This window comes from Mustela putorius, unplaced genomic scaffold (genome assembly GCF_011764305.1).
Source record: "Mustela putorius furo isolate JIRA1106 unplaced genomic scaffold, ASM1176430v1.1 tig00000873_pilon_pilon_pilon, whole genome shotgun sequence".
In the NCBI taxonomy this organism is placed as follows: Eukaryota; Metazoa; Chordata; class Mammalia; order Carnivora; family Mustelidae; genus Mustela; species Mustela putorius.
In genome coordinates, this window is record NW_025421504.1 from 788,989 (window position 1) to 816,501 (window position 27,513).

A 27,513-nucleotide genomic window follows, 5' to 3' on the forward strand; every position below is an offset into this window, starting at 1 on the left:
CCCCCTTTCCTCTCGTTTTTTTAAAAACTTGTAGTGAGGGTGACTAGCAACCCCCACTCATCGGGCCGGAGTCCCACGTAGCGTCCGCGGGGACCTGCCCTCACAGCGCACGGCCCGCACCTGCGCGTACACCGTTGGTTTCGGTTTCTGACCCAATCAGCAAAGTGTGACAGGCATGGATTTCAGTATACGGCTGATCTTTTGTTGGTTTTTATCCGTAACTTCAGGAGTGAAACGACACTTCACGCCCCTCAAGGCGTCGTACGGCCGGGTCAGAGTGCGGCCGCTTACTGGAGCGTTCTCGAGTGCGCGTGAAGAACGCCGAAGCTGGAGCTCTGAGTGTCCCTTGCTCCGTTTCTGAGTTCCGGTCTGTATTTGCTGTGTGCTGACAAGGTGGCTGCTGTGGGGTCCGCTCAGGAGTGGCTGCGCTGCACTTCTGTGACCCCGTTTCAGAGTGTCCCCGCAGGGCTCTCGAGTCCCGCCCACTGGTCTCCCCGGTCCCAGCCGCAAACGGAGAAGTGAGTCAGGATGACGTGCGGTGGTGGGAAGGTTCCTTCTTTTTCTCTCCTCCTCCTCCTCCTGTAGATTCATGTGTTTGGGAGAGATCGAGAGCTTGAGCATGTGGTGAGGGCAGAGGGAGAGGGAAGCCGACCCAGGCTGGCTGTGGGGCCTGATCCCACGCCCCTGAGATCATGATCGCAGCTGAAAGCAACAGTCGGCCGCTCAGTGACGGAGCCACCCTGGTGCCCTGGGATGTCTTCTTACAAAAGACCCACTTCATGTGAATCAGACATTTCAGATTCTTTGGGGTGACAGTGATATCCAAATGTGCCTGCCGGACGCCCGACTCATGTGCCCCCAGCCCTTCTGGGAAGGTGCTCTCAGAGAAGCGCTGTGGCTGCCCCTGGAGCGTCTGCCCCCGGCATGACCGTGGCCCTTGGGCCTAGCCTGCCTGCCGTCTGCGCTTGCCGTGTGGCCTTGGGCCTGTTTGCGTGGTCAGGGCCCAGAGCACCACATGGTTTTATGTGTCAGAAGCCAACCCTTGTCTGCCAGGTGAGGGGACGTGCCCAGGCCACCGGTCTCTGGCGCGCCTGGCTGCCCCCATGCCCACTCCGCGGCCTGTCCTTGGCAGACACGCAGGAGCAAGAGGTGTTCAGACGCTTGTTAGCAGTTTGACAAAGTAGTTTTATGCTGTTGAGTCAAATAATTTAGAAATTGAGCTTGCGCACTGTATGTGTTTGTTTTCTAATTTTATTTTCCTTTACTACTTTATTTTTGTTTTAGGAAAGTATCAGTCCGCGGTGGACTGGAGATCGAGAGGCAAGGAAGCGGCTCGTGAGTGCTGAATCTCCTGGAGACCGGGGCGGGTGCCCCGCGGGGCCGCCGCTCTCGGAGGCTGGCGGGCTCCGGCGCTCGCTCGCTGCTTCACGGCCGCGTCCCCTCATCCGTTCGGGAGCCTGTTTGGAAGGACCCACTCTTGTCGGTGAGCCGCGGTTTCCTGTCTTTCCTTCCTGCACTGCTGGGGGAGAACAGGCTGAACAGAGCCCTCAGGGTCTCGCCCTGGGGGCCCCCCTGTGGCTCTCAGAACGCGTGACCAGACAGCTGCCGGCCGGCCCAGAGCGTGCCCCCACTTGGTGACAGTGACGCCGAGGACGGGGGCCTGGGGCGGGTGTTGCAGAAGGACACCAGAGCCCCTAACTGCGGGCCCGCCGCCCACCTTGCCCCGGCCGCAGCCGCGCAGATGCTGCCGCCCACGGAGCAGGCCCTGAGCCGGCTGCTGGCCCTCAAGGAGGAGGAGTGGCGAGCGCTGCAGGCCCAGCGCGGCCGGCTGCAGGAGGCGGCCCTGCAGGAGGCGCACAGCCGGCTGCACCAGGCGCAGGGGGAGCTGCGGAGCCTGCGGGAGGACTTCGTCCACAACCTGCAGGTGCTGGAGGAGCGGGACCGTGAGCTGGAGCGCTACGACGCGGCCTTCGCCCGGGCCCGGGGGCTCGAGGAGGCACAGCGGGCGGAGGTGAGCGAGCTCAGAGTGGAGGCGGCCCGGCTGCGGCAGGCGCTGGCCCTCGAGGCCCGGCGGCGGGAGGACCTGCTGCGGCAGCACCGCCTGACACTGCAGGAGCACCGGCGGGAGCTGGAGCGTGCGCACAGGTGAGGCGGGGAGGTGCAGGGCGGCGGGGGCGCGGGGAGGGGCTCCCACAGCCGCGCTTTTCTGTACCAAGTCTGAACCTGTAGCATTTCCTTGAAGATACCCAAGCCCACGGCTGTTCGAATCATGCAGAACAGCTGTTCGTCCCCACGCTCAGGGCGCTCCGGTGACACAGGCCCGCGAAGACCCTGGGGCTCGGGTCCGAGGGTCCTGTTGGGCCCCCCGACAGGATGGCTGCCCTTGTGTCACACGCGCTCTCCTCGGTGACAAGAGAACATGGGCTTCATTTAAACTGTCCTGCTGTCCTTGCCCTGATGTCCGCGCCTGTGTTTGTGATGTCATGTTAACTGTCGGTGTGTGTCTCTCTGGTGTGCGTGTGCACGTGCGTGAGCGTGTCTGTGCGTGTGAGCATGCAGACGTCGGAGCCGCGGGCGGCATCCCACTTAGAGTGGGGTCCTGAGATTTTATGTTGTCAAGGTGCACTTCGAAGCACCGGTGGGAGGTGTCGCTGGCGACGGTGGTCCTGTGGACGACGTTGTTTCCTGAGGACGGCCCGGCGCAGGGAGAAGCTGCTGAGGGGTGTGTCTTGTTCTCCCTGGAGGGCTCACTTTTTTGCCCACGTAGACGCGGCCTGTGCATGCGGCCTACATCGGCTTGGGGCAGTTGCCAGCCACGGGGGCGGCTTTTCTTTGCGTCCTGCACTGTTCTGCCACTTCCTTCTTCTTCTTCTTCTTCTTTTTTTAAGATTTTATTTATTTATTCGACAGTCAGAGATCACAACCAGGCAGAGAGGCGGCGGGGGGCGGGGGAAGCAGGCTCCCTGCTGAGCAGAGAGCCCGATGTGGGGCTCGATCGCAGGGCCCTGGGGACCATGACCTAAGCCGAAAACAGAGGCTTCAACCCACTGAGCCCTCTAGGTGCCCCTGCCACGTCCTTCTAAGTGGCTACCCGGCCCGTTCTGGGTTTGCGGGGCCTACTGGCGCCGCTCTGTGGCCAGAGCCTTCCTGTGGTGGACTGGATGCGCTGGGGTGGCCTGGTGGGCGCGGGACCAGGCCGGCTCTGAGCCTCTGCCCCACCGGCATGGCCTGTAAGAGCGCACAGGCCCAGCTCCTGGGTTCCAGGTGCCGCCGTCCTCAGGAAGCCTGGAAGCCCGAGCTGTTCGAGGGGCCGGTGCAGGTGCGGCGGGTCCGATGCCAGGCAGCCTGTCGCTCCTGGGAGCAGTGTGGCTGGTGGCCTTCACCCCCGTGCCACCCTCCCGGGGCGCAGGGAAGACAGGTACAGAGCTGAACTAAGGTCAGCGTCGCCGGGAGCAGGGCCGGGGCTCCATGACCCCCACAGGAGGGCTGTGGGCGTCCTAGCCGTTCCCCAGCTCCGCAGCTCACCCCCCGCCCCCGCTGAGATGCCCATGGCAGGTCCGAAGCAGGGGCTTGCAGTGCTGGGGCATGTGGGCCAGCTTGCCCTTGGGGGGATACTGGTTTTCTTCCTCACGGCTGCGTTGGAGAGGCCTCAAAGGCTCTATGTCCTTCTTAGGAAGTGTCTTCTCACGTCGTCTGCCTCCCCTTCCTCCTTTCCCTCATCTGAGACCAAGTGCGCCTCAGCGCTGCTCTTCCCCCCGCGCTGGGGCTCGGCGGCCTGAGTGTTCCGCTTCTGTGACTGTCCCACGGCTCCCTGAGGCCCTGCTCCTGGTTTTCACTCTGTTTCTGTCATTTGCTGGGGTCGTTTCTGTTGTTCTGGCTTCAAGTTCATGGACTCTTGGGTCTGTCCTGTTGACATGCTTGTCCTGCTGTTGGGCTCACGCTGGTGAGTCTCATGTCTGGTTGTCGTACGTCCTAGTTCTCAATTTCTGTTTGATTCTTTGTAAGTTTTCCTTTGCTGAGAGTTTCTAATTTTTTTTATTTAAGAGTGCACCAAAGTCTTACATAATGGCTGCTTTAAAACCCTTGTTGGAAAAGCTGTGTCTGTGTCGTCTTGCTGTTAGCATGTGCTGACTGCCTTTTCCCGTTTGGGTGGGGACCTTCCTGTTCTCAGTGTGACCCGTGACTTGGGCTTGTGTCCTGGGCACTTTGGGAATTCCCTTGGGAGACTCTGGACCCCATTTCAGGCTCCTCTGCAGGCAGTCGCCTGTGTGGCGTAGCATGCGGGTCCCACCGAAGCCTCCCAAGGGCCCAGCCTGCAGACGCATCTGACTCGTTTTCATACCCCTGCTTGCACAGCAACAAGAACAGCGAGATGGACCAGCAGCGGGAACAGTACGAAAGCCTGAACCGGCAGCTGGAGAGAAAGCTCGCAGAGCTCCATGGCGCGCTAGCTCAACAGAGGCAGGTAGGGCGCTCTGGCGTCACCCCTCAGGTGCCCGCCCTGCCCACCACTTGGAATCCAAGTTGTTGAGGAGAAGACGGCCTTCTTGTTAACTGTGCGGTGTCCCTGGGATCATAGTTGAGCTACTGGAGCAGGTGCCCATTCTGGGGCGGCCGGGTGGGAAACAGTGGGCGTCTAAACCTCTGTCTCTAGAAGCTCCCTCGGTGCTCTCTCTCCTCACAAGGGTCCGTGTTTCTCCCTTAGTTATTTCAGGAGAAAGTTTTGAAAATCGAAATTTGAGTTACTTACTCTAGGAAAGAGCTGTTCTGGGAGTCTGTGTAGACGCGTCGGCCTGTAGGCAGTGCCTAACCTGTCGCCAGAGGCCCCCCAGACCCGGAGACTCGGCCCGCACTTGTGACGGACGTGGGCGTGCGGGGTGTGGTCGAAGGGTACCACATTGTGGCTGAGTCCACGTGTGGGGGAGCCGTGTGAGTGCGGGGGCGGGGCGACAGGGCCCCCCTGGCTCCTTCGAGTGCGTGCCGAGCTTGCGTCCTCCGTAGCAGCCGCAGTGTTTGTGGAAACTGCCTCTGGGGAGCTCCCCATGCCGCTCACAGCAGAGACACAGTGTCGATCCGAATTTCCCAGATGTGGGCCGAGCCCAGAGGCATGAAGCGACCCGCCCGAGGTGCCCTCAGTGAACGGCAGAGGCGGACTCGGGAGTCCAGTGTGTAGGCTCTGAGCCACTGTTACCCCGGCCCCGCGTCGCCGTTGTCGGGGAGCAAGAGCGCCATCCCCTCGAGGTCCTTCTGGCTGGGCTAAGAGTCGGGTCGCTGTGAGGCAGGCGAGTGGGAGAACGTCAGATGTACTAGGTGCGTGTTCGGGGAGTCCACCCGTGGAAACCTCAGAGTCGGGCAGAGTGAGGTCTGTGCGTCAGTCGGAACCGCGGGGAAGGGGCGGGGGCTGGCACTGGAGAGGGAAGGCAGGCCCCTCGGGGCAGTGAGGAGAGCCGGCGTGGGGCAGGAGGATGTTTGTTCTGCCCGGAGTGCTCTGCTGGCTCTGTCAGTAGAGCGTGGAACTCCTGGTCTTAGGGTCATGAGTTCGAGCCCCATGCCGGACATAGACGGTATTTACGAAGCACACACGTATGTAGACGGTGTGCGTGCGTGCGTGTGTGTAGAAGAGAAAAAGGTGTTTGCCACACCGCACAGAGAACGTTTGTCTCTGCTAACGACCCTTATTCTGGAAAACACGCCCAGTTTAGATCGTTCTGTGGTTAAGACGGGACAGAAGTTTCTCCGGAGCCTGCAGGATCTCAAGCGCCTTCAGCTCAGAACAACCCGTGTGCTGGAGTGGCACCTTCTGGGGGCCTCCTGAACCCCTTCCCGGCTCCTCCCGCATAGTGTTAGACTCCTGTTCACGGTATCGGAGAAAGGACTCATCCGAAGTCAGCCTGCGCCGTGTCCTGTTTCTGCCTGTTCTCGCAACACTGAACCCCGGGCTTGTTCCCTGTCTCTTGGTGACTGTGCCGCGGGGCAGATCGGAGGGTGTGCCTGGCCGTGCTGGCTCTGCTCCAGGTGCTGGGGCAGCAGTTAGGGACAGACCTGTCCTGCCAGTGAACTGGGGCCCGGCCGCCTGGCCTACTGCGCCGTGGTGCCGTGTCAGCCCCTGAGCCAGAACCGTGTCTCCCGAGAGACCTCGTGCAGGCGGGGTGGAAAGGCCCAGGGACAGTGTTCTGACCACAGGCGAGGAGGCCGAGGCCCCGTGGAGAGCCTTTCCTTCCTCTCGGGAGCCCCACATTCATCCTCGGGATGCGGCTACTCAGAGCACCCTGACAGCTCTTGAAATCTGCAGAGGACTTCTAGAGTTTTCCAGAACTAATGAGTCTCGTCTGTTATGGGCAGCTTGGCCTTTTGGGAACAGCCCCAGTTGGCAGGGCACTAAGTGGGGTCTGAGCAGCAGGGTGACCACCGGACCCTTATGGCTTGCTGGGTAGTGCTGAGATTTCCTCAGGCAGCCCCCGGGTCACTCCTGCAGGAACATCAGAAGGGTCAGAAGGGCCCCAGGGGTCAGAAGGGCAGCCAGGGTCTCAGTGACCCTCAGAGGCAGCAGTGACCTCTGGGGAATTGGGGTGGCTGGGCCAGGCCTCTGCGGGGCTTCCCAGGCTGTCCAGACTCGGTCTCTGCTGTGACTCGGGCCGGTTCCAGCTTGGAGCCCCTGTACCTGTCAAGGACCCCCTCACAGCCATGGGGAGCTTTGCTTTTCGCGGCAGCCCTGCGTCTGGAAGGACAGAAACTCTGCGGCTTTGCTGGTCTACCCGAAGTGGCACTTGTGCGGCACGGCTCTGGAGCAGCGTGAGCCGCGCCGGTTCTCGGGGCGCGGCCTGCCCTTGGCTTGAGCCTGCTCCGCTGCCACGTCTTGCTCTTTCAGAGGCGGAACGAGGCTCCCGCGTGCCCCCGACTTCCTGCTCTCCTTGGGCTGGTTTCCTCTCTCGGTTCGGAAGCTCTGGTGTCCATGATTGACTTGTCAGGAGACTTGATTCGATGGTGACAGTGACTTTTCTCTTGAAAAATGAAATTTAAGGTGATGAGAACAGTCATCTGTTTGGCTCTTAGCGTACCTGTGAGTAGGCTGTGGGGTTAAGGGAAGCTTTCTTCTGTATCGGTTAGCAACGTAGGATTAGAAGCCACTGACAGAGGGCGCCTGGGTGGCTCAGTGGGTTAAGCCGCTGCCTTCGGCTCAGGTCATGATCTCAGGGTCCTGGGATCGAGTCCCGCATTGGGCTCTCTGCTCAGCAGGGAGCCTGCTTCCCTCTCTCTCTGCCTGCCTCTCTGCCTACTTGTGATTTCTCTGTCAAATAAATAAATAAAATCTTTAAAAAAAAAAAAAAAAAAAAAGAAGCCACTGACAGAGAAATGGGGTGATTGATTTCTTCATTCATTTAACAAATATTTTTTTAAATTTTTTTTTTAAGATTTTTTTAAAATTTATTTATTTGACAGAGAGAGATCACAAGTAGGCAGAGAGGCAGGCAGAGAGAGAGAGGAGGAAGCAGGCTCCCTGCTGAGCAGAGAGCCCGATGTGGGACTCGATCCCAGGACCCTGAGTCATGACCTGAGCCGAAGGCAGAGGCTCCACCCACTGAGCCTCCCAGGCACCCCCGTATGCATGTTTTCATGTGCTCATTGGCCGTGAAGATATTGTTTGGGAGGGAAGTGTCCGTTCACCTTCTCCGCCCTTCTCGTAAGGTGGATGATCTGTCTTCACGGCACTGATGTGTAGGAGCGCCGGTGGACTCCGGAAGCAAGTCCTTGCGCACGTGCGTTAGGCGATCCTCCGTCCTGGGCCCGGCCTTTCCTTTCCTCAGCGGGACCGTATGAACAGCAGGTGATTTAATGTGCTGACGTTCCACTGAGCGTCTTCTTGCCGGGTTCTCGGATAGCAGCATGCAGCTGAGGCAAGAGAGACATTTGAGAATCGCCGGCTGCGTGGGAAAGAAGCCGAGTTAAAGGGAAAATGGCTCTGGAAGAGTGATGATTCCTGGGTCGGTGACCCTGAAGCCCCCCCGGCTGTGTGTCCATTTCTGGGGCGAGGTGGCAGGTGTGCCCACGCTGGCCTCCGGTGTCCACGCCGGTCTAGCCGTCGCAGGCGAGCTGGCCATCCCGTGACCCCCTGCTCTCGCCACGGGTGGGAACTCGAGCCTGTCTGCACTGGGGTGGGAACAGGGCCAGCCTCGCCTCATGCTGCCGTGGTTTGCAGGCTTTAGGGCCATCGCGGGGTCTTCCTGTGGCTAGTGCCTCCAGAGATGTGTGCTGCCTCCATAACCCAAGAACGGGGTGGTAGGTCACAAAACAAGGAAGAATTGGACAATTAAATGTATATTTAAAGAAACACATTCAGAATATAGATAAGAAAGAACATCTAGGAGAAATTTAAGAGACGTAGAGGATAAATCGGGCCGTTCGGTTCTGCAATCACATCCTGGAAACCTGCAGTGGAAACCAGGAGGGGGCCGGCTCTGGAGGAAAAGGCCTGGTGGCTTCTCAGGGCGGGGACTTCAGAGCGAAAGGCCAGCAGAGGCTGGAGCAATAGTGGGAGATGTTGCCGAGACCTCCTGGGAACTCACGGAGGGGAGAACAGCAGACGGCCGTGAGGCGCGGGCGCGGGGCTCTCGGGTCCGTACACACGGGTGGAGGGGGAGCCCTGCAGAGACCAGGCTCAGCGGGCCTCTCCCGGAAGCTACTGGAACGTGCTCTGCAGCCTGGCCCGTGGCCAAGGGCTCAGCCCTCAGCTGCCTCCATTCCCTTAGGAGCTGAGAACAGTGGGAACCAGGTGATGGGAGTGGAGAGGGCGGCCTGAGCCGAGCAGACTCCCTGGCGTACCCAGGGTGGAGGAGCCCCAGCCTCAGAGTCCCAGTGGGCCCGGGCCAGGCCAGAGCTGAGCTTCCAGACCCCCGTGAGGCCACGTGGGGCGTGGGGGGCGGCAGAGGCTCCTCCCACCCGGAAGAAGCCACAGAGAGCAGGCGGCGCAGGGAGCGCATGGGGTGGGGGGCTGGGGGCGTGAAGCAGGGCCGGAGGGTCGGCTGGGCGGTGGTCCGGGGAGAAGCCAGGCCACAGTGCGGAGGCCGACGCCCCTGGAGAGGGTCACGCTGCCCAGGTGGATGGCGCGAAGGGATGTGAGGGCACAGGACGGCCGAGGAGAGAGGTGGGGGGAGGCCGCAGGGCAACCCAAAGTCCAGGAGAAACCGGGGGCGGCAGGTGTGGGCTGTGGTCCCCGCTCCTGGTGGGTGCACGCAAGTGCTCTCATGCTCACGATGACGTACTGGGTGTGTAGATTCAGTGGGGGGCGAGACTCTGGAGACTGCCTGCTTGCCAAGCCGTGGTCAGCCCCCTGGCAGGAGTGGGATGGGGCTCCTGGCGGGGAGACGGGCAGGGAGCCGTGGCGTGGCCTGGACACCCAGCTTGAACCGGCCGGAATCCGCCGGAAAGCTCCCACGCACAGGCGGGGTAAGCAGGCCCAGGGGCCTCTGTCGCGGGTCCCCAGCAGGTCCTCATCTGTGTGTGCCAAGCAGACAGGCCCGGCGGCTCCGTGGACACCCGGCAGAGACTGCCGGCAGCCCTGGGGCAATCCCTCGCAGCGCTCGGACGCTGCGGGAGCCCCTGGAGGTTTACGCGGACGTGACTCCTGGGTGCCTCTGCCTCCAGGGACTTCGGTGTCCTGCCGGCTTCGGGCCCGCTCACTGGGTCCTCGTTGTGGGAGCTTCTCTGCTGGGGCTGATGGCCTCCCCTCAACGCCACCCCCTTCTGTTTCAGGAGCTGCTGCTGGAATTCAAGTCGGAAATGCAGAAGCGGGAGCACGGGTTCCGCCAGCAGGCAGACAGCTTGAGCACCGTGGTCTCGACTCATGAGCTCAAGGTGGGGGACAGCCTTTGGCCGATGACCGCTCCCTCCCCAGACACCCGGTGCGGCTGCTGGGCGCAGGAAGGTGGGCTTCACACAGAGGCCTCCCTTGCTGTGCTGGGGTCAGGGGTTACGCCCACCGTGGTGCCTGCTACATGGCCCTTCTCCTGAGAGAGAGGAGGGCTGCTGCCAGGCTCTGGTATCCCCGGCCTTGGGGAAGGGGCCCCTCCCAGGATAAAGTGCCCCCCAACCCCATCCAGATAGCCTATCACTGGTGTGTCCTCTGTGAGCACCGGGAACGTGCCTCTGGGGAGGTGCTGCTCGTCCCCCACTGGCAGCGGAGGAGGCCAGGCAGGCGGTCAGGGCCTGCATGCAGCCTGTGCACCCGGCCACAGTGAGCGCCCGTCACCAAGCAGCACGTCTGAACTTTAGCGCGGACACAGGGCCAGCTCTGAGGAAGTGGGAGGCTGTGCGAGGCCGAGGAAGCAGGGGAGACTCCGAGGAAGCGGGGGAGGACTCCGAGGAAGCGGGGGAGGACTCCGAGGAAGCGGGGGAGACACCTGGCCTGGCGCTGTCCCCACCTCCCCACCCCCAGGGTTGCATCTGCTTCTTGCCCAGCAGGTGTCCAGAGGAGCAACCCCACCACCGCAGTCAGGAAGGGCCCCTCCCACAGGCCTCCGGCCTCCCCACAATGCTACAGTCCCAGGGCAGTGCTGGGCCAGCCAGAGGGCCCGGGAACCCTGGCCGGTTCCCGTGACTGGCGCGGGCCGGGCAGCCCCCAGCCCGCCCTCACGTCCTGGCAGGGACACCAGTGCTCCACATCGTCTCGGGCCCCGTCTGGCCCCGTGCATCAGTGCACCTGACCGCACTCCTGGAGGAGCCCTGCAGTGACCCTCAGGAGGCCTCGGGGACCCGTGAGAGCTGGTGGGGAGAGGGCCAGCGGGACCGCAGCGGGGCCGCGTCCCGAGCTCCACAGTGGGATGGGCCCTGCCCCACCTCCCTCTGCCCACCGGGCCAGACCCCTGCACACCTGCCCTGGAGGGCAGGGCAGCTTCCACGCACCAGCGATGAGGGCGCTGCAGCCCTTACGGGGGCCGCAGTTCACGGCCGCGGAGCCTGAGCCCAGAAAGCGCGTTTGAGAACCGAGCCGCCCTCGCGCCACGCCTGCGGTACGCGGCTCCGTGTCGCTTCCTCCTCACGGCTCGGTTCCAGGCCCAGCCTCTTCCTGAATTCCTCATCTCTTGAAGGTGAAAGTGTTGAACGAGGAGCTGGCGGCTGTGAAGGAGGCAGCCGCCCAGGCCGCGGAGTCGCTGCGGAGCGCGGAGGCTGCCGGCGCGGGGCTGGAGGACGAGCTGCGGCGCAGGGACCGGGAGCTCAGGGCCGCGGCCGCTGCCAAGGACGCCCGGTGCGTGGCCGCGCCTACCTGCCCGACTCCTCGGGCCAGGGGCTTCCGCCGGTCAGCCGGCTTGGGGGCCTCGTCTGCTTTTCCCAGTGACATTTCCTCCTTTTTAGGATAAAGGACTTAGAGGACAGACTGAACTGTGTGCAGCTCTCCAGGAAGGAAGAAGAGGAGGTGGCCAGGAGGATGTGAGTGCTCCTGGCCCCCAGCCTGGCCTCGAGGGGTCAGGGCCAGGCTGTCCCTGCTTTGGGTCTGCTTCCGTGCTCTGTCCAGGATTTTCTGCGGGTACTTAGGCTTTTTAGTCTTTAAAAAACTTTTTATTTAAAGGTTTTCCCAAAGTTTTATTTTTAAGTGATCTCTACACCCAACGTGGGACTTCAAGTTAGGACCCCAAGACCCAAAGGTGCACCCTCCACCGACTGAGCCAGCGGGCGCCCTGGTGTTTTGAGACTTTGAAACATAAACGCTTTATTAACCAGGGGGACGCCTAGCTGGCCCCGTCGGTTAAGCATGTAACTCTTGATTTCGTCCAAGGTCATGATCGTGGGGTCGTGAGATTGAGCCCCACATCAGGCTGACTCTGGGCATGGAGCCTGCCTGGGACTCCCTCTGCCCCTCCCCCAGTCCCAGTGCAGGCACGAGCTGTCTCGGGAAAAAAAAACAAAACAGTTTTATGAATCAGTTCATTAGTTTCAGGCCGCAGCAACAAAGGTTACTTTGGTGATAGTCGCCTTTCATTTCTACGTTATCCTGGCAAAGCGCTCCCACTCTCCAGGCTGTACCTTCCCCAAAAACCCCCTTCCTGCAGAGATGCTCTCTCGTCCCTCAGGACCGGCCGCACGCCCTGCACTGGGGTGTCGGGATGCCCAGCCTGTAGCTGGCACGGCACCCCCCAGGCGGGGACCCTGAGCGAGCCCGTGGTAGCCTGTCCGGGCTGAGGCGTGCGAGGCCCGCAGGATGGGGGTGCTGAGTGAGGGCACAAGGCACACTCCTGGGGGAGGGCGGGCATGTGGGAGCGTGTGGCCTCGGGAGAAGCCCTGGCCCGGGGTTAGGTGGGCCCCTGAGAGCCCCGGGGTTGGGGGGGCGGGGTGCACCATTCCACCTGCCACGGGAGCTGCCCCCTTCCTTTTCTGGGAAGCACCAGGTGTGGCTGTGAGGCTACGTGGTACCGGGAATGGTGCAGGGTGGTGGAGCGTGGGCCGTCTGGGGCACTTCTGGGTTTTCTGGCTGCGATGTTTGTGTGGTGTGCGCACCCTGAGGAGAAGAGCTTTACAGACTGTCTACGGCCTTTTCACCCGTAGTCAGGCCAGAGCTGGGAGCTGCCTTCCGGGCCACTATGCAGACGCCATCGGCCCGTGCTCGCCTCGGCCAGGCCGGCTTGCGGGAGCGGGGGTGGACGTGGTGTTCGTGCCTCTGCCAGGGACACGCGGGCGCCACGGACCCAGCACGATGTGGTCCGGCTCAGACCCACACGGGCCGGTGGCAACAGACAGCGTTCCTCTTCATGCCCACAGCTAGAGCCTTTTTCCTTTTAAGTTCATTTATTTAAGTAATGTTTGCATCCCACATGAGGCTTGAATTCACCCCGAGATCAAGAGCCACACACCGCCGACAGAGCCATGAACTGAAATAGTTGCAGAGTACAGTTTTCGCATATTGTAAATATTGACATTTAGAAGCAAAACTGTTCAGGGGTGTCTGGCTGGCTCCGTTGGAGCACATGACTCTGGTTCTCGGGGCTGTGAGTTTAAGCCCCACATTCGGTGCGCAAACAAAAAAGAAGTAAAACTGGTCACTCTTTTTTAAAAGATTGATTTATCTTAGAGAGCGAGTGAGCGTGCACCTGTGAGGGGGCGGGGCGGGGGGAGAGAATGTCCAGCAGCTCCTGATGCAGCTCCTCCCCAGGACCCTGGGGTTGTGAACTGAGCCGAAATCAGGAATCTGATTGTCACGGCGTAGTGAAATGAGTAGGTATTTTTCTTTTTAAAGATTTTACACATTCATTTGAGAGAGCCAAGGAAGAGCACAAACGGGAGCAGCCAAGACAGACGCAGGCTCCCCACCGAGCAGGGAGGGAGGCCGATGCGGGGCTCGATCCTGGTACGCGATCCCCAGGACCACGGCCGGAGCTGAAGGCAGGCGTTCAACTGACTGAGCCACCCAGGCGCCCCAAAATGTATGTTTTATGCTTAGGAAATGTGAAATCAGGGCGCCTGGGTGTCTCAGTGGTGGGGTGTCTGCCTTCGGCTCAGGTCACGATCCCAGAGTCCTGGGGTCGAGGCCCACATTGGGCTCCCTGCTCCACTAGAAGCCTGCGTCTCCCTCTCCCACTCCCCGTTTGTGTTCCTCCTCTCGCTATGTCTCTGTCAAATAAATAAAAAATCTTTAAAAAAAAAAAAAAAGAAATTTGAAATCAGTCTTCTCTATACGTGTGTGTATGTATACATCACAATACCTATGTTTACATAAACTAAAAACAAACTCGCAAGGGTCACAAGGCTATAAGTGTTCTAAAAGGTTTCTTTTTTTTTTTTTTTTCAAAGATTTTATTCATTCATGTAACAGACAGAGATGACAAGCAGGCAGAGAGGCAGAGAGAAAGGGGGGAAGCAGGCTCCCCACTGAGCAGAGAGCCCAATGCGGGGCTCGATCCCAGGACCCTGGGATCATAACCCAAGCCGAAGGCAGAGGCTTTAACCCACTGAGCCACCCAGGTGCCCCTTCTAAAAGGTTTCTAAGTGAAGGTATTCTGACGATTATTTGCACATACTTTACAAAACAGTCTACCACACTATAACATTCAGTGATTAAGTGTAAGTCTCCTTAGGAATGCTCCCCTGACGGAGAGGAGAGGGTCCCCACATCAGTTTGCAAGCCCCCGAGTGGGGCTGCTCACCTCGTCCCACGCACGGCCAGAGGACAGCTGGGGGACTCTCTGGCAGCATCCCCTGGGCTTTGAACACCTTCCAGTTCTGTGCCAGGAGCCGCCTGCTGGCCTTGCTCCCGAACGTGACTAGGTCACATGTCTGCCGGCCGCCCTGGGAGCAGAGAGCAGGTGGTGCCCGGCTCCGTGGGCAGATCACTCATGTTCCCGAAGTTTGGCTTTTCTGAGGCTTACTCTGTAACTACGTACACCTGGTGCCCTTCTACTTAGCGACAGTGTGGGAACCCCTCGTCCTGAGAAGCTGGGAAACTGGAAGGTTGTGACTCAGAGAACACATTCGCCAGCGTGATGTGTATACAGTAAGATGCTTTTAATTTTGTCACAAGCTTAACCATTTCTCCCTAAAACCTCGGGCTCGCGGCTTCAGTTTCCGTTTAGGGACAGTGTTGCCTCCCTGCCTCGCTGGGAGACTGTTAGCCGGTCAGGGCGCTCTGCGAGAGCCTCTCACTCCGTCTCGGGCCCAGCGGGTCTGCGCGTGTTTGGAGAAGAATTGTCAAAACACTGGGAATCCCAGAGCACACCTTGAAAAGCGCACCCACGTGCTCGAGGTTAGGACCATTTGGTGCTAATATACGTGACACACTAGAGCGCTTCCCGATGCTTCACGTCGGACGGCCTGTGCGAAAGTGCGGTGGCGCCAGTGGCACCAGTGGACCCTGGTGACGGAGGGCAAGCCTCCCAGCCCGGCGTCAGAGTCGGCCTTTTGAGAGCCACTGGACAGCCGCCACGCGGTGCGGCTCGGAAGTGAGTCTTCTCCTTCCCCAGCCGTCGCGATCGGACTCCTCGCGGTCCCACGAGGGAAAGGCCTGTGCTGCCGGACGCCAGCACGCGTTCGTGTGTTTGCTGGCGGAGGGTAGAGAACACGGAGCAGTTCGCAGCGTGGGTGAGGTGAAGCTCGATTGTAATTAGAGTGAAAAGTATGCTAATGTGACCTCGTTGAAGAAGGCTGCACCATCTCACTGAAGAATGCTAATGGAAGGGGCGCCTGGGGGCTCCGTCGTTAAGCGTCTGCCTTCGGCTCACGTCATGATCCCGGGGTCCTGGGATCGAGCCTCACACCAGGCTCCCTGCTCAGTGGAGAACCTGCTTCTCCCTCTCCAGCTCCCCTGTGCCTGCATTATCTCTGTCTGTAATAAATGAATAAAATCTTGAAAAAAAAAGAAAAGCAGCCAGCGTCCTGCGGTCCTCAGTCACAGGGACAGCCTTAGGGTTCTGGGTGACAGACGGCTGCTGAGCTGTGCCCTGCTTTCAGGGGCCAGTAGGAAAGCTGGTGGGGGCATCAGTAGCACTGCTTGACCAGAGCCCCTGTCGCTGCCGTCTGTCTTCTGGGGGCGTCAGCTCCAGAGTCGCCCAGGGACCCGGCCTCTAAGAGCCCTTGAGCCAGCGTTTGCCTGAGCAGTGGCCGGGCAGGATGCGCCACGGCTCAGGTCCTGGGATTGCAGCCCCTGAGCGCGGGAGAGGCATGTGTGGTCTGGGGACCGAGCGGGGCCCTGCGCCGCTGTGACACCTGCCTGTGTTCCAGGCACGAGGAGCTGGACCGTCTGGCCAGGGAGAGGGACGCGGCGCTGGCGGCCGTGAAGGGCGCGCACGCGGAGCAGCTGCAGGCGCTGGAGGCCCGGGCCCGGGAGCTGCAGGCCCGCTGTGAGGCCCTCGAGCTGCAGCTGCGCCGGGCCGAGTGGAGGCAGGGGGACGCGCTGAGGGAGAAGGACGCCGCCCTGGACAGGTGAGCGCGCGCGGGAGGGCCCGGCGGCTGGTGGCGCCCGCCGCAGCCCGGGAGGGTTTGGTCTCTGGTCCTTCTCCGCGTCGTGTCTTCAGACCGCGCCGCGTGTGCGTGTGTGTGGACGTATGCGGTTGTGGTAGTGTGCAGCGTGTGACATTCACCATCTCGGCCGTTTAAAGTGCACAGTTGGCTGCATCGTACGGCCACCAAATGTCCCCTCCCGTTCCCCTCCCCCACCTCCTGGGACCCACCGTCCACACTGTCTCCAGGACGTTGATGACTCTCGGTCCCTCGTCTGGGTGGGATCCCGCAGTGTCTGTCCTTCGGCGACTGGTGTATTCCACTGGCCGTCGCGCCTCCTGGGTCCACCGGTGCTGGGGCAGGGGACAGGGTGTCCTTCCTTTCCTGGCTGCCTGGCTGGACCACACTGTCTGTACGCATTCGTCTGTCAGTGGACACTTGGGTTGTTTCCACCTTGTGGCTATCGTAAACAGTGTTGCCGCGAGCGTGGGTGTGCGGGTGCCTGTTCACTGGGGTGCGGGGGACACCCGGAAGGTGGTTTGTTGGATCGTATGGTAAATCTGTGTTTGACTTTTTTTAAAGATTTTATTTATTTATTTGTCCGAAACCATGAGAGTAAAGTGGGAGGAGCAGTGGGAGAGGGAGAAGCAGGCTCCACGCTGAGCAGGGACCCTGACGTGGGGCTCGATCCCAGCACCCTGAGTCCAGGATCTGAGCTGAAGGCAGAGGATCGACTGACAGAGCCCCCGGGTACCCCTATGTTTAACCTTCTGAGGTTGACTTGCCAGACTTGTTTTCACAGCGGGTGCCCTGTCTGCACAAGGATTCCGATTTCTCCACAACCAGTTTCTTTTTTTTAACTTTATTTTTCTATTTAAATTCAATTAATTTACACGGAGTGAACTGTCAGTTGCAGGGACAGAGGTCAGTGACGCGTCGGCTGCTCACAACACCCAGCACTCGTCGCATCCCGTGTCCCCCTCAGCGCCCGTCACCCAGTGCCCCCGGCCCCCAGCCCCGGTCCTCCAGCCACCCTCGGTCTGTTTCCCGTGGCTGAGGGTCTCTTACGGTTTGTCTCCCCCTGATTTCGTCTTGTTTTGTTTTTCCTTCCCTTCCCCTTGGCTGCTCTGTCTCGTTTCTCAGACTCCTCGTTGTCAGTAAGATCACGTGATGACGGTCTTTCTCTGACTGACTTCGCTCAGCCTAACAGCCTCTAGTTCCACCTGCGTCTTTGCAAAAAGCAGGATTTCAGGGGGTTGATGGCGTGTAGTAGTCCACTGGTTTTTTTTTCTCCCCTCCTCCTCTTCCTTCTTCTTTTTAAAGATTTTATTTATTTATTTGACAGACAGAGATCACAAGCAGGCAAAGGCAGGCAGAGAGAGGGAGAAGCAGGCTCTCCGCCGAGCAGAGAGCCCGATGCGGGGCTCAATCCCAGGACCCTGGGATCGTGACCTGAGCCAAAGGCAGAGGCTTTAACCCACTGAGCCACCCAGGCGCCTCCACTGGTTTCTTCTTAACAGGAATTTTCTTCCCAGCGTCTCAGCCAGGCATGACTGTGAGCAGTTGTGCTAACTGCACTGCACACGGTGTACATGCAGGCCGGCGGGCTCCATGGGCAGTGTCTGGGCAGGCGAGCTGGCGTGTAGAACCTCTGGGGACAGAACTGGGGATTGGACTCGTCTCTGGTACTTGGAGAAGCCGTGTTTACTGACACTGTCTGATCAAGCCAGCTAAATCAGCCATTGGCCAGTGTTCACCGTGCCTAGCAACTGGCTTTTCCTGTCTGTCTGGGGAATGAGCTGGGCTGCGTTCTAGGGAGGGTGCTCTGCCCAGTTACGTCTCCGTCGGGGAAGATGGCTCTTACAGCTGTGCAGCACCGGGAAGCTAGCGCTCCTTCGGGAAGCTTTCCTTAGATTGGACGCTCGGTCGTGTTCGATCTGTTCAACACGAGCAGCAGCAGTTGGAGACGCAGAAGTGACACAGTCTGATGGGCACACGGGCTGCGAGGCTCTGCGCGGGCCCTTCTCGCGGTGCCGGCCGCATCCGCAGGACCCCCTCATCCGAGGCCCTGGGCCGGCCTCCTCCTACGTGCTCTTTCCTTCCGACGCGTCTGTCCTTGTGCTCCTCACTGGTGCTCCGCGTGGCCTGGGACACGGGTGCTGCTGGGGCCACCATGCCCAGGACAGTCTGTGTCTTCTCCTACTAAGACAGGTGCTGTTTGAAAACCAGTGACAGAAACACCCCATATTTTAATCTATTTCTTTGGGCGTATTTGTGATAATCTTCCTGAGGCCAGTGGGTCGTGAAGGCCACAGGAGAGCGGCTGTGGCCCCGAGAGGCTTTGTGAGAGCCCGTCTGTGTTCTCTGTCGCCGGGTCACCTGCAACCTAGTCATGACTGACCCACCCGTGGGGCCACAGTGAAGGCCCAACAAGAGAGGGGAGACTGTTTAAGCCAATCACGTGTTGCATCAATAACAAGTAAGCGGAATAAGAACTAGTAATTTTTGCCTGAAAAAAATGAATATGGAGATATTTTGCATTTTGGGGTGCTAAATTTTGAAGCTACATCTCACTTCAGACCAGCTCCTGGTGCCTGCGTGCCGTCTTACTTGGGTGTGTACTGAAGCTTCCAACTTCGTGCAGCCCTTCTTTTATTTTACTTTATTGTTTTTAAGGTTTTATTTATTTATTTGACAGAGAGATCACAAGCAGGCAGAGAGGCAGGCAGAGAGAGGGGGGGAAGCAGGCTCCCCGCTGAGCAGAGAGCCCGATGCGGGGCTCGATCCCAGGACCCTGAGACCATGACCTGAGCCGAAGGCAGAGTCTCAGCCCACGGAGCCACCCAGGCGCCCCACTTGTGTGGCCCTTCCTGACGTTAGAGCAGGTAGAGGTCAGGGTGAGTTCGTACGCTTCGTTCCAGAAATAATTCGTTGAAAGCATATGAAGAAAAATGGTCTTTTTCCGGTGGCTAAGAGTCAAGCTAGAACTCTGTGTTGACGGACCTTCCTCGTCCTCCGAGACACCTGTGGTGCCTCAGGCAGCGGGGCTCGGAGACTAGACTCTTGCCCCCGGGCTGGTTTCCCTCCGGAGGGGGCAGCCCGGTGCCTCTTCCCTGATGACTGGGCCGCGGACGGAGTGACCCCAGGGGCCTCCGGTACCGTCAGCACTACGCCTTCCCTGGGCAGCAGCTCCAGGTGTCTACTCTACGGGTTTTATTCTGGGGACATTATCCAAGTTTTGGGAATTCCGCCAGGTGGAGGAGGGGTTTCTGTACAAGCTCATGTCCCTGTGCAATTTGCAAACATGTGTCCCGACATAGAGGGCTGCGCGAGGCGTGGCACCGGTGAGCCCAGCGGCACCACCCCGTGGCTCACGTCTGCCCTGCACGGCTGGCATGGACTTAGCATGTCGTAGGAGTTCAGTGGGCAGCTGGGTCGGCGGGATGGTTGGGCAGGTGCTTCTGCTCGGGTAGGACCTTTCCTCGTCTGGGTGAGGAAGGCCCCACCCTGACGGGGAGATGCTGGCGTGCAGACTTCCTCTGAGGGCGGCGTGCGCGTGCAGGGGTGTGCGCGTTGGGGGCACCGGGGAAAAGAAAGCTCGAGCGAGCGCCACACCGCATTCCTGCGGCCTCCCTTCTTTGTGCAGACTTCGGGAAGACGCGTTGGCTCTAAGATCCGGCTGGGATGCCCAGATCACTGAGCTGTCCAAGGAGATGATCTCCAAGGACCTCCAGATTCAGTCGCTGCAGGCAGAGGCAGTGGAACTCAAGGCACATCTGGCCAGATGTCAGCAAGACATTGGAAGGTGACTGTCCCACAGCTTCCCCAAGGGGTCTTTCCACTGTGTGCCTCCTTTGGGCCCGGTGCCGTTCTGGCACTAGGGGAGCAAAAGGGAACCGAAGCCAGGCCTGGCCTCATAGCCCATTGGGGGAGAAAGACAGGAAAACCCGGAAGAAGAGGACCGTCGGGTCGGGAGAGGGGACGCGAGGGGACGGGGTGACGGAGTGCGGCCAGAGAAGGCCATGGGAGTGGGCTCGGCTCTGTCGCAGGCACACGGCAGCGTTCCTGCTGCTCGGGCCTGTGGGGACAGTCGCTGCTTCCGGTCTCCGGGGCGGCTGCTGCTGTCACCAGGCAGAGGGAATACTTGAGTCAAGAACACACTTGCCTTCTCGGGCCACTGAAATGTCATGAGATGCACTAGTTTCTGCCGTGCGGTCGGCGAGTCTTGACCGGCCTGTGCCTGTTCTGCTGCCCCCGCAGCCGAGACTGAGACCTGGCCCCGGCCGGCTGGCACCCCCTCCTCACGCCCCAGCCCCACAGCCTGCCCCTCCCACGTGCCATGTGGGGGCCCCTTGCCTCCGGCTTCGCCGCGGGCTTGCTGCAGGTTTTCTGTGTTTCTGTGTCAGTCTGCGACTTCGAGTCTTTCCGGGGGTTTGCCCATTCCGCATCGCTGCTGACCTCACGGGCCCGGGGCGGCTCCTGGGGTCCGTCTCCTGGGGTCCGTCTCCTGGGGCGCGGCCTGTCGCTGCCGCCTCTGCTGTCCTGGGTCAGTCTCGCTGGAGGTCGGTCGGCTCTACAGATCTTTTCAGAGGGCTTCCCGGCGTTCTCTGGCTCTCACTCTCTCACCCTTACCCCTTCTGGTTCGCCTGGCTTCCGCCGGATGTTCTCTTCACAGCTGATGACGGCGGGGCCTTGGCTCTGCTTGTCTGAGACACGTAAGCATTTTGTGCTGGGCGTGTCCTTCTGAACACTGCTTCGCTGCCGTCCACCAATTTTGATACGATTTGGTTAAAAATACTTCGTAATCTTCCTTGTGATTTCTTCCTTGGTCGGCAGCTGTTGAGAAACGTGTTGCTAGGTTTCCCGTCATTTTGAGATTTCCAGATATCTTTCTGTTACTGATTTCATTTCACTTCTGCTGTGGACAGAGAACACGTTCTGTGTCTGCTCCTGCCCCACGGGACCCACGTGCAGGGAGCACAGGCATCCCGGGACATCGTGGTGACGGGACGGCGCTGTGGCGTTTCCTGACATTCTACAGAGCTACGGGCTTTAGTGCACATTTAAAAATCAACAACCCGGTGGCACCTGGGGCTCAGCCGGTGGAGCGTCCGACTCTTGGTTTCCGCTCAGGTGGTGATCTCAGGGTCATGGGATCGAGCCCCACGTCAGGCCCTGTGCTCAGCGGGGAGTCTGCTCGAGATTCTCTCTCTCCCTCGGCCCCTTCACCGACTTGTGTTTCTCTCTCTCTCAAAAATAAATAAATCTCCTAAAGAAATAAACAAGTGGGCTTTTACCACATTTGTGAAACCCTGTCCCGCTGCTCTGAGCTTTTGTGTCTGAGGATGCCCATCTCTGCCTTCCTGTGTAGGTGCTGATTTCCTGGGTTAGAATGCCACATTCCAAATCGCTTTCCCCTAGGTTTTTAAAAATATTTTATTCATGTGTTTGACAGAGAGAGACAGCAAGGGCACAGCAGGGGGAGCCGCGGCAGAGGGAAGAGCAGGGTCCCCGCTGATCAGGGAGCCTGACTTGGGGCTCGATCCCAGGACCCCGGGATCATGACCTGAGCCAAGGGCAGACACCTGACTGAGTGACCCAGGCGCCCCTTCCGCCGGATCTGGAACCCGTTGTGTGTTACTTTGTTGTTGCTCTGGAACAAATCACTGCTAATTAGTGGCTTGAACAACACCCACTTACTGTCTCCATGTCTGTGGTCAGGAGTCTGGCTCGGTTCAGCTGTGTCCCCGGCACAGGGTCTCGTTAGGCTGGGGCCACGACATCAGCCAGGCCGCCCCTTCCTTCTAGGCTCTTCAGGCTGGCGGGGGGTCCTTCCCAGTGCCCCTGAGTCCCAGAGGTGTCTGCAGGGCCGGACACTGTGGCTTCTCGGGGTGGTGCAAAACTCCCTCCTGTGGGCAAGGCGGGGCCTTGCATGGCCTTATCTGGTCAGGGACACACCCATCCCACCTGTGCACACCCCGGCCACCCTTGGGGGGAGGCCTTCCAGAGCCACCACCACGCGTTGCCCCCACGCGGCCAACGAGAGGCCTGGGACTCGTGTGGCCCGCACTCTGTCTCCCCGAGGCTTCTCATCCCGGGCCAGCGCTGTGCGCGGCGTCTATGCGTGCGCCTCCGTAGGCCCCGGATGAGCGCTTGGCGAGCCCGTCTGGTCCGAGGACACGTGTCTCCCCGGGTTGTGCTGGGTTTTCTCCTTTGCTTGCTCGGTTCTGATCTCCCTGGACCTGCTCTGAGATGGGCATCGGTCCATCTCTCTGTTCCGGCGGCTCCAAGCTCTCTGGCGGTCACTCCGAAACCTTCTCACATGTCTCTGCTTGAACCACTTCTCTGTTTCCCCCAAGTTTGTTGGCTTTCTTCCTTCTCTTCTTCCAGACGGGTTCTTGTGTTTCTTGAGTTTGGTCTTCCACGGTGCTGGCTTCCTTGGAGCTCGGGTCCTTGCTGGCTGCTCCTGTATGAACCCAAGCCTGCCCTCCGTGTCCATGCTGCAGGGACCCCTCCCGGCTGCGCGTCCCCCCCCCCCGGCATGCTGAGTGTCCGCATGTGCCTGGGAATGGGCCAGCCTGGGGGTCCCGACCACAGTGTGTGGCGCCTTCCCCACGCCCGCCACCTTTGCTTCACGTGCAAGACACTAACCTCCGTGCTTGTCCTGTCCCCGAGGTACAAGCAGCAGCTGTCCGCCGCCGAGGAGAGGCAGCGGGGCCTGGAGCGCGAGAAGGCGCAGCTAGAGCTGGACTGGCGGCAGCGCTGTGACGTCGTGGAGAGGGACCACTACCGCAAGGCCGAGGACCTGATTCGGGCCTTGAGCGAGGCGCGGGATCAGGTCTGCGTCCCCAGGCTCGTCGGGTGTCGTCGTGCGCTGGGAGGGCCTGGGAGCTCCCGGTGGCTCCTGGACGAGGGCTCTGGGCTGTCACCGCATTGTTGTTGGGATTGGGAGATGCCGAGCCTCACCGAGCAGCGTGCCATGTAACGATGATTAGAGTAGCCGAAGGTGTCCCTGTCCTGCCACAGCCTTTGGTTCTTACTGCACGAGCTGTTCCCCTAACTGGTGCTGGGAAGGCCACACTTGAGGCCCGTGCGCCCGTGGGCCCGGGGGCTGCTCACTCGGGCGCCTGCTCTCTGCTCCCTGGGAAGGACCTGAGAGTCGGCTGCTGCTCTGTAACCCTCCCAGCGGGCACTGAGTCCCACGTCTCTCCCCAGGCCTCTGCGAAGCTCCAGGAGACGGAGCGGACACTGCGTGACCAGGAGGGGGTGCTCAAGGCCTTGACGCTGGAGAGAGACCAGGCCGTGCAGGCATTGAGGACACGCGGCCTCCTTCCCGAGAAGGAGGTGCAGGTCAGTGCCAGCGCCGTCCTCCCGGAGCCCCCCCAGGAACACAGCAGCCTGCTTGAGCCTTCCCTCAGTGGTGGCCGTGGGAGAACAGGGCCACACAGACCCCAACGGGAGGTCGGTCTTCTCAGCCCTATTCCTTTTCTGTGTCTGTCGCCACCACGAGGCCAATCTAGCACCTGAAAGAGCTGAGGTGACCCTGTGCTCAGACACTGTTGTGTATCTTTAGTTCTTGAAATCTCAAAAAGCCTCACATTCGAACATACTGCCATACAGACGGGTAGTGTAGCATTGCTGCTGTGGCCTTCTCTGCGGAGCTGTTGTGGGGGGTCGCTGTGTGCCGTGATCCCGTCTGTGGGGACAGCCTGGGTACCCGCCTGCACCAGGTCTGCCCGAGGACTTGGTGTCCTGGCCCTTGGGTCCTCCGATGCTGAGGCCAGTGCCGTGGCCCAAGACACAGGGACCCTTTGGAACAGTTTGGAAGGAGCAGGCTGGGTTCTGAGGTCCGTGGCCAGAGGGCCAGGGGCAGCGTGAGGCCGGGGGAGCGAGAGCAGGAGGGGCAGGCAGAAGACTCCCCGGGCTGTGAATGGCTCCTGTGTGACACATGGTGAAGCACAGATCTTCAGTGCACACAGCTCAGTGTGTTTGCCGTGAATGTGCCCATGGGACCCAGCCCTCCAACAAGAAACAGAGCATTTCCGTCATGCCGGAAAGGCCCCCACGCCCCTTCCCATTGGTCCCTATCCCCACCCCAAAGGCAGCAGCTGCTCAGACTTCTGGCTCGTCATAGGGACCCAGGTGGGCAAGGTTTCCTCCGAGATGATGCCGTGGCCACGTGTCCATAGGTCAGCTCGTAAGCAGTGTCAAGAAATTTGTAATTTGGGGCGCCCAGCACGCTCAGTCTGTAGAGCATGTGACTTTTGATCTGGGGTCGTGAGTTTGAGCCCCACGTTGGGTGTAGAGCTCACTAAAACACACATACACGTTCCTAACTTGTCCCAGCCTGTGTGTGCACCCCAGGACCTCGGCTGCTTCCGTCAGGAGTTTTACGTCCCAGCTCAGACCCAGAGCTGACCCAGAGCTGTCATTTGATGACCCTCTCTTGGTCACGCATGAGAATCGTCAGCACCCAGGACACTGACCCGGTGCCGTTTGGACAGCCAGGCGGGAGCCACAGCCTCAAGGAGGACATGGTCCACGAGCGCAGGGGCTCCTTCGACCTCGGCTGCGCAAGGCAGCAGGAAGGCTCACAGGGAGGGACCGGCGGGTGGCAGGGACATGCACCAGAGTGTCCCTCTGTGATACGGCCACATTACTGGCCGCAGAGCCAGGTCGCTTCCTCGCTTGGAAAGCCGTGAGGAGAGCTTCCTGTCCCGGTGGTGGTGTCAGCGTCGGGGCTGGCGTGGAGGACATGCTGTGCCGTCACCCGTCCGGAGGGAGGGCCCCGGGTGCAGCCTGTGGCCCTCTTGGAACTGAAGCCTGTGGCTCTCAGGAAGCACTGAACTAAGGGCCTAGACTTTATCCCAGAGACACGTGTCTCCACACGTGGTGTCTGAGCCACCGACACAGAGCCGTGGCCGTGTTCTCTGCACAAAGAGGTCCTCGCTGACCCCAACGGGGTCAGAGCCAGGCCGCGACAGGGAGAGGCCCGCGGGCTGAATGCTGGCCTCAAAGGAACAGGTTCCGGTCCAAACGGCCAGCTCTTCAGGGTGCGACCTTACTTAGAAATAGGGTCTTGGTGGATGTGACCAGCTCAGAGGAGGTCAGTCGGAGCAGGATGGGTCCTGGTCCGGTGTGACTGGCGTCTTTATGAAAAGCACAGCATGTGCAAGGCAGGGACTCAGGGAGAAGGCCAGGTGCGGACAGAGGCAGACACGGGAGTGACGTGGCCCCAGACCGAGGGACGCCGAGGAGGGTGGGTCCTCGCTAAGCGAGGCTGGAGGAGGTGGGCAGGGTTCCAGCCAGAGTCCCCGAGGGAGCGTCTGCTTCCAACCTGAGGCACGTCCCCCACAGCTAGCCACACGGGAAGCCCCAGCCCACTGCGTGTTTCCCCACAAGGCCCCCGCGGGAAGCCAGCAGGGGAAGCGGCTTCCAGGGCAGAGCCAGGGGGTCTGTCAGACGCTGACCTCCTGCTTCCAGGGCCCACGTGTCCAGGACTCGGACCTCTGTCCCTCTAGGAAAAGTCACTCACCCAGCTGTTCAGGTGGCGGGTCTTTCCAGAAGCGCAGCCTCTTCCCTACCGTCTGACATCAGCCTGGTGGGGGCTGCACACAGGCACGAGCGCCACGGCTGCGAGCTGGCTCGCCCCGGCGTCCCCGTCAGCCAGGCTGTCGGTCCGTCCTCGCTGGCAGCGGTTCACGCTTGTTGCAGAGGGGAAGGCGGCCCCCGCAGCCTCTGGCTGTGCCCTCCGGGGCCGGCGCTCACCCTGTGGTTGGTGACTGAAGCAGGCGGGAAGCGGAGCGTCCGCGAGCTGACCTGAAAGTCACGAAGCTACTTGTGTCCCTCCAGCCATGCTGAGAAAACACTCCACTCCGGTCCCCAAATGCGCATGTCTCTGAGTCCGTGCGGGGGGCCTGGCCATGGGGCCCGGAGCCAAGGCGAGTGGGCATAGCGGGCCACACCGCAAGGCCAGCCGCAGGCACAAGCTGGCGTGCCCCGTGGTCCGAGGCGTGTGCTTAGAGTCAGGCCTGGGGCTGGGGGATGCCGTGCGCGTGTGTGGCAGACGCAGCCGGTCTGCTGCGGGTCGGCCTGCTCCGGGGTGTTGTAACTGTTAGCAGGTTCGCAGTGTGGCTGCCCGACTGGCGCAGCAGGGCCCGCGGCAAACGGCGGGGAGCAGCGGGCGGGTCAGCAGGCGGTGCGGAGGGAGGCGAGCCGGCGTCATCCCTGCCGTGCCGAGGGCTGCATCTTGGGGTGCAGCGGCGTCTTCCTTCCACCGGTACCAAGTTAACATTCACGGAGCCTGAGCGGGAACCACACCAGTCCCCCAGCGGGGACGATCCTGGGCTCCACAGTGCGGACCGTCACAGTACAGGGTGCAGGGGAACACACAGCCTGTGCCATGGAGGCTTGGTCGCCACGCCAAGTCACAGACGAGACCGGGGCTCCCGGAGCAGCCTGCGCCGCCATTCCGTCCTACGGACGAGGAAGCCAAGACCCTGCGAGGGTGGTGCCGGCCCTGCAGGCGGCAGATAGAGCCTCTGGGCAGGGCCAGGCCGGCAGCAGGTCCCCCATTCTCCTGTGGGGTCTGCAGGAGCAGCTGTGAGATTTTGTGGGAGATGTTCCGACGGGCACAGGACAGGTTGGGGGTTTGCAGGGAAACAAGCCACCCTTCCAGTCTGCTGGGTCCACGGCGAGGAGTGGGTAAGGGAGCCGGTGCAGTGGAGCCGGTGGGGCTGTGACCAGGAGGGGAAGCTGGGGTCTGTGTTCAGTAGGAAAAGAGCTTCCTTCTGGAAGCAGTGATGTGCGGCCATGGCGAGGATGCAGCGATGTCGGTTTGCCGGCGTGGCCTCTGGAAGCAGGCAGGCCCAGCTCTAACCTCGCACGGCTCCCGTTTGGCCCGGAGCAGACTGGCTCTTGCAGCTTCCGTGGCGCTTTTGTGGGAATGAACGAGTGGCCAGAGCCTGGCGCGGGGGCAGGTTGAGCATGTGGGGGCCGTGTGGAGACAGCGCAGTGGCTGGGTCGGACCCCACTAACTCGAGCGTCTGTTCCTTCGTCTGTGCGATGCGTCCCCTTCACAGGACATCGGCTGGGGCCGGCATGGTGGCCGAGGACACAGAGTCCCCCTGGTGGGACCTTCTGGGCACTGCGCTGCGGTGCTCCGTTGCCTCTCCTGCGGGTCTTGGACGTGTCGCCGTGCGCGTATCACTTTCACAGAGGTCAGGCTGTGCCACATAGCCTTGAGTCCTTTTTCCACTTCTGTGACTTGTGTGTCTCCCGTCACTGTGATTCTTCGGTTCACGATGTAAATGGTTGTGGCCCTTCTCTTCCCTGCGGCCGCTGACCGCTCGCGCCTGCCGTCCTAAGGCTGCCCGGCCGTGCACTTGGCAGTAGCTCCCCTTCGCTCGGGCGGCCGTGTGCCGCAGGACCGGGCAAGCCGTGGGTGGCCGTGTGCTCGCCAGACTGCCTTGCCCGGCGAAGCACCGTCCCACGCCCGCGAGCAGCCTTTGCAGCGAGCGACGGCCCCGCGCCATCTGCCTCATCGCTGGCACGTTCTGGCCGGTCTTTCCACACCAGCCGCCCCAGCGGGTG

General features: G+C 60.8%; 1 protein-coding gene across 6 annotated transcripts in view; it reads left to right on the forward strand.

The window, feature by feature from the left end:
• Window positions 1-27,513, forward strand: part of CCDC57 (coiled-coil domain containing 57) — a 93,327-nt gene that overhangs the window by 12,072 nt on the left and 53,742 nt on the right. For 3 of the 6 annotated variants that reach the window (XR_006608288.1, XR_006608286.1, XR_006608287.1), the window contains 11 exons: window positions 228-518; window positions 1,285-2,145; window positions 2,621-2,722; window positions 4,357-4,465; window positions 9,751-9,852; window positions 11,085-11,242; window positions 11,350-11,424; window positions 15,703-15,903; window positions 19,568-19,726; window positions 22,597-22,759; window positions 23,137-23,271. Coding sequence is in view for 1 of the 6 variants with exons in the window: in XM_045085627.1 (XP_044941562.1) it covers window positions 925-1,053; window positions 1,285-1,483; window positions 1,734-2,145; window positions 2,621-2,722; window positions 4,357-4,465; window positions 9,751-9,852; window positions 11,085-11,242; window positions 11,350-11,424; window positions 15,703-15,903; window positions 19,568-19,726; window positions 22,597-22,759; window positions 23,137-23,271 (1,944 nt within the window). In the remaining 5 variants the exon portion in view is untranslated. The other 3 variants (XM_045085627.1, XR_006608289.1, XR_006608285.1) reach the window with 3 other exon arrangements.